The sequence below is a fragment of the Histoplasma capsulatum genome, genomic scaffold (assembly GCF_000149585.1).
Source record: "Histoplasma capsulatum NAm1 scaffold_1 genomic scaffold, whole genome shotgun sequence".
In the NCBI taxonomy this organism is placed as follows: domain Eukaryota; kingdom Fungi; phylum Ascomycota; class Eurotiomycetes; order Onygenales; family Ajellomycetaceae; genus Histoplasma; species Histoplasma mississippiense.
In genome coordinates, this window is record NW_001813982.1 from 3,688,477 (window position 1) to 3,693,179 (window position 4,703).

Sequence of the window (4,703 nt, forward strand, 5' to 3'; positions counted from 1 at the left end):
GACAGAATGGAGGACTTCGGGATACCACTATATAATGGCAACCGAGTAGGGTTAGGTTTTACAATGATACTCTCCTCGAAAATTTCCAAATAGATGCAAGGTTCCTTACCTTATCCATTACGTTCTCAAGCGATACAGGGCAATCAATTGCAAAGCATACGAAGAGAAGATCGGTCTCTGGATACGAGAGCGGACGAAGTCTGTCGTATTCCTCTTGGCCAGCTGTATCCCAAAGAGCAAGCTCAACTGTCCTTCCAGTTGGTACGTGCATCGTCTGAGTGATATAATTTTCGAAAACAGTAGGCACATATTTCTACGAGCACAATGTTAGTTAAAAAAAAAAAAAAAGATGTAAGTATTTCGTTAGTAAACATAACATACCTCCGGGAAATAACCCTGAGAATAACTGATCAACAAACAAGTCTTCCCGCACCCACCATCCCCAACAACAACAAACTTTTTCGAGTATGAAGGGGGTTGGGTGATGTTGGTTGCTTGGGACATTCGACTCGAGGCCATGCTCATATTTGTGCTGACGGTGCCGTTGCTTACCCGAGTGCTCTGGCTTCTGGCGTGTCTTCGACGGGGAGTGAGCGGTGCAGGAAGGGCCTTTTCATCGAGGACAGAAGAATGACGGCGAACACGACCCCCGCCGTACTGCGGTTGTTCTTCATAACCACGGGTTGCCATGGTTTGGTTCAAAGCCTTCAGAATATAACAAGGGTAGCAACTTTTCTCAATCAAATGACTGATAAGCGGTGAGGTTTCTCTGTTATCTATAGCCTTATCTATGGGAATAGATGGTAGCAGGTTAGAGAGAAAGGGTGACGAAAGGGTTTTGGATAAAGGTTTATAGTGGAAGCGAATAGGAGGGAAGAAACGAGATATCTCGGTACAAAATATGTATGTTGGTTGTAATGGAAAAGGGATTGAGAAGATGAGGGGAGTCAAGAAGGGACGAGAAGCGAGGAGAGGAGGAGGGGAAGACAGGGACAGGCAAGCAGGAGAGCGCAAGGGGAAGAGCGGGCGAAAACAAGAAAGAAATCGCTGACGGTGAGATTGCTAAGTCTCGTTCTCTAGTTAGTTACTTTTCTCTTGTTCTTATTTTACTTGGAGGTGGAGATGGGCGAGCTACGGCCAATGTTTACACCAGCCGGCTGCCATGGCAACCGACTCCCTGCCCCGGCCCAACAAAATCCTTGGAATCCCTAGATGTCCACTTGGAGCACTGTGTCGGACCCTGCCCCGGCTATCCACTGTGCCCAGTGCCTCTGTAACCCCTGTTCGCCCTGGATTTCCTGCGCTGTGGATTGCGAGGCCGTCCACATGAGTGGATCTGAAACGACTAGATAGCAATAATTCCTTGCGTCATCCTGGCCCTGGATCGTTGACAAGTTGGAGGCGGGCTGAAAAACCCAAACATTCTCTCATTGCGGGATAGCTATCGTCAAGAATAACCAGGGTGTCCTGTCTTGAGATGTTCTCGTCTCGGAGCACAAAGTTCTCGTGCCGTGAATCCTTTTGAAACCACCCCGTATTTGTGACGGTTACTTCAAGGCTTGTAAAGGGAGCGTACCCGGGGTTGTTTCCATCCTATTCCTCGCCATCAATTGGAACATCCGGAGCACAGAAATGGTTCACGTATCACGGGAAACCAATAGAAATGCACCGCATGCCCCATTGCCAATGTCTGCGCATCGTACATATACATACGGAGTAGTATGCAAAGATAAGAATAGCCAATGCCCACCAGCCCCTGACTAAGCGCCCAACAGCCGAGACAGGTCTTGGCAATTGCATGCCCGACTTTCTCTTTCCGTCATCGACTGCAGCAGCGGTGGGAACAGCTTCAACTGCTTCCAAACTCTCGAGACTCCATCGCGGGAGCTTCTGGGTTGACCGCGGTGGCGACAACTGACAACTCCTCTCCCCAAGCCAGCATTGCCTCAGATCCCACCGTCTACCGCTGAATTCCATTATTCCAATGCAATAAGCCCCCCTTGTGTGACTTGCCCAGAGCACCCAGTATCCGCTTCGTTGTCTTTTTTCTTTTTCTTCTTCATTTTTGAATGTACTAAAATTCCTATCTCTATATGGCTCTCTTGTCAAGTCTCTCCCATCCCAGTCGCTCTCTCTGTCTCTCGCCCATATTAGTCCATGGCTAAAAGAAAAGCCCTGGACCAGCCCGACGCGGGCTTAAAAGGCCTGGACCATTGTATGTTCACTCCATATCTCTGAGTTACAACTGTTAATGTACCCGCCAATTTATGTGAATGGTAGTGTATATGGAAATAAAATACCCAGAGCTAACAGATGGTTGAACTGGCGCAGATCAACAGAAACTCCCTAGATGGCGGTACAAGCTACGGACTGCCCTGCTGCCCTTGGTGCGGTGGGAAACGCCTTATCTTGCTTGGTTCCAGGAGCGAATGCGCAATCCATCTCTTGATTCTTGGTTTGCGATCACCGCCAACCTAGGGACACATACCTTCTATATGATAATGCTACCTGTTCTTTTCTGGTGTGGCTATACAGAGATCGGTCGAGGGTGAGTCGCGGAACGAATCGATCCCTTTCACCCTCCTCCCTTCTCCGGGTGTTTGATAAGTGGAGGCTAGTGAGGATGGAGCTGATATACGCATGTAGAATCGTCCATCTCTTAGCATCAGGCGTCTTCATCAGCGGCTGGTTTAAGGATATGTTATGTCTTCCTCGACCTTTGTCTCCACCTCTCCATCGAATTACCATGTCTGGCTCCGCGGCGTTAGAATATGGGTTTCCCTCTACTCACTCGACCAATGCCATTTCAGTCGTCGTTTACGGACTTTACCTTTTAAACTCGCCTGACTCGACTGTCGAGCCGGTTGCGAAAATTATCTTCCACGTTATCCTGTATATATTCGGGACATCCATTGTTATTGGGAGGCTGTACTGCGGGATGCATGGGTTTTTCGACGTTATCACTGGCAGTTTCCTGGGCGCTTTGTTGGGCTATGTACGATATTCATACGGGGAGAGCTATGACGAACTTATCTATTCGGGCTCGATAAATGTGATATTTGCAGTAGTAGCGGTTGTTCTTGCATTGGTTCGAATGCACCCTGAGCCCGCAGATTCGTGCCCTTGCTTCGACGATAGTCTTGCATTCGCAGGGGTGTTGATGGGTGCGGAGTTCGGGAACTGGCACTTCGCCCAAACCACTTTTGCAAGCAATGACCCTTACCCAGGGACGGTTCCATATGATTTGGCAAAACTTGGTTGGGCCAAAACTATTGCGCGGATTATCCTTGGGGTCGTGATTGTCTTCTTGTGGAGGGAAATAATGAAACCATCCCTTCATAAGTTGCTGCCGCCTGTATTTCGAGTGATCGAACGGCTGGGCCTCAATCTTCCCAGAAGATTCTTCATTCTCGCATCGTATGTCATACAGGTCCCTATGCATTGTTCCTTCTCACACAAGTAGACATGACATTCAGCTAAAAACTTGAAACTTACAGCGAATATGAAAAAGTCCCCGGCCATCTCAAAGATGACGACGTAATCCCCAACGTCTCTGAAATCCCTTCCATCCTCACCTCAATCCGCCACCCGCGCAGAAGAGCAGTTTCCGTAGGCCCTCAATCAGAAGCAGACGCCTACGAGACACTTGCTTATCGGGAGAAACGACGACGGGAAAGCATCTCGTCTAACCAATCGCGCAGCGTCAGTGCTGGGCGCAGACTCCCTCCGACGATCGAGGATAAGCGAAACAAGCATAACACGTCGCCCGCCGCCGCCGCCGCCGCCGCCGCCGCTACCTCCGGGCGACCCGGAAACCGGAAAACCAATACGCCAGCGACGGACAGCAACTCATTTTCGCCACCGGCCATCAGGACCCCACGCAAACTTGATGAGTATGAACATATGATGGGGACGGGGACGCCTGTCTTCAACACGGAAGACATACTGAACATGCATGGTGCTGGCGCTGGCGCGGACGTGAATGTGAATGTAGCCACGGGTGCAGCAGACACTCTTGAATATCAGCTCGAGGCGGAAGAGGAGAAGGTGATGTTTTCGAAGATCACACCGCCGCGAGTACGGTATGATGTGGAGGTTGTGACGAAGTTAGTAGTGTATTTTGGTATGTTCTAATTCCTAACTCCCAGTGGACACGTTCTCTTTTCGACTTTTATTACCTTTTGCTCAGGCGCGGTTCTTTCTTTCTTTCTTTGTGTTTGTTTTGTTTGACTAACAACAATCTTGCATTGCTATGTTAGGAATTGGATGGCTGGCCGTGGAGTTTATACCCATTATATTTCAGCTACTTGGATTGGCTCTCTAGAAGTTTGTTCAGACTATTTGGCACATACACGACACGCACACCACTAATATTTCGCTTTCTCATATGCATGCGCATATATATCAGCAGGGCTGATGCTACTACTAGAACTGGGGATGTGAGGTACATACATATATCTGTATTTCGTGCGGTACATTGACGTTGATGAATATGTTTTGTTTACGGGTAGCTTTTCTTTCATTGTTCCATTTTTTCCATCTTTTCTCTTGTGGAGGTTGGCCAATCCTTTTATATTTTTTTACATATTTTTATTTTAATTGTTATTTTTTTAAGCCAATTATCCTAATTTGTATATATATAAAAATTTCTCTTTGGTCAACCACTAGATTACATTGCAATTCAAAAATTCGATGCGTTTGAA

General features: G+C 47.9%; 2 protein-coding genes across 2 annotated transcripts; one reads left to right on the top strand and one right to left on the bottom strand.

Annotated features, from left to right (window-relative positions):
- Nucleotides 1–58: 58 nt before the first annotated feature.
- Nucleotides 59–690, bottom strand: HCAG_01053 (hypothetical protein; the record flags this gene model as incomplete). The annotated part of the gene is made up of 2 exons (XM_001543957.1): nucleotides 59–313; nucleotides 382–690. 2 exons carry the CDS (start codon nucleotides 688–690, stop codon nucleotides 59–61), a joined length of 564 nt encoding a protein of 187 aa, XP_001544007.1.
- Nucleotides 691–2,746: 2,056 nt separating this feature from the next.
- Nucleotides 2,747–4,324, top strand: HCAG_01054 (conserved hypothetical protein; the record flags this gene model as incomplete). Its single annotated transcript, XM_001543958.1, has 3 exons — nucleotides 2,747–3,417; nucleotides 3,498–4,123; nucleotides 4,260–4,324. The coding sequence occupies 3 exons, from the start codon at nucleotides 2,747–2,749 to the stop codon at nucleotides 4,322–4,324; spliced, it is 1,362 nt and encodes a 453-aa protein (XP_001544008.1).
- Nucleotides 4,325–4,703: the final 379 nt, after the last annotated feature.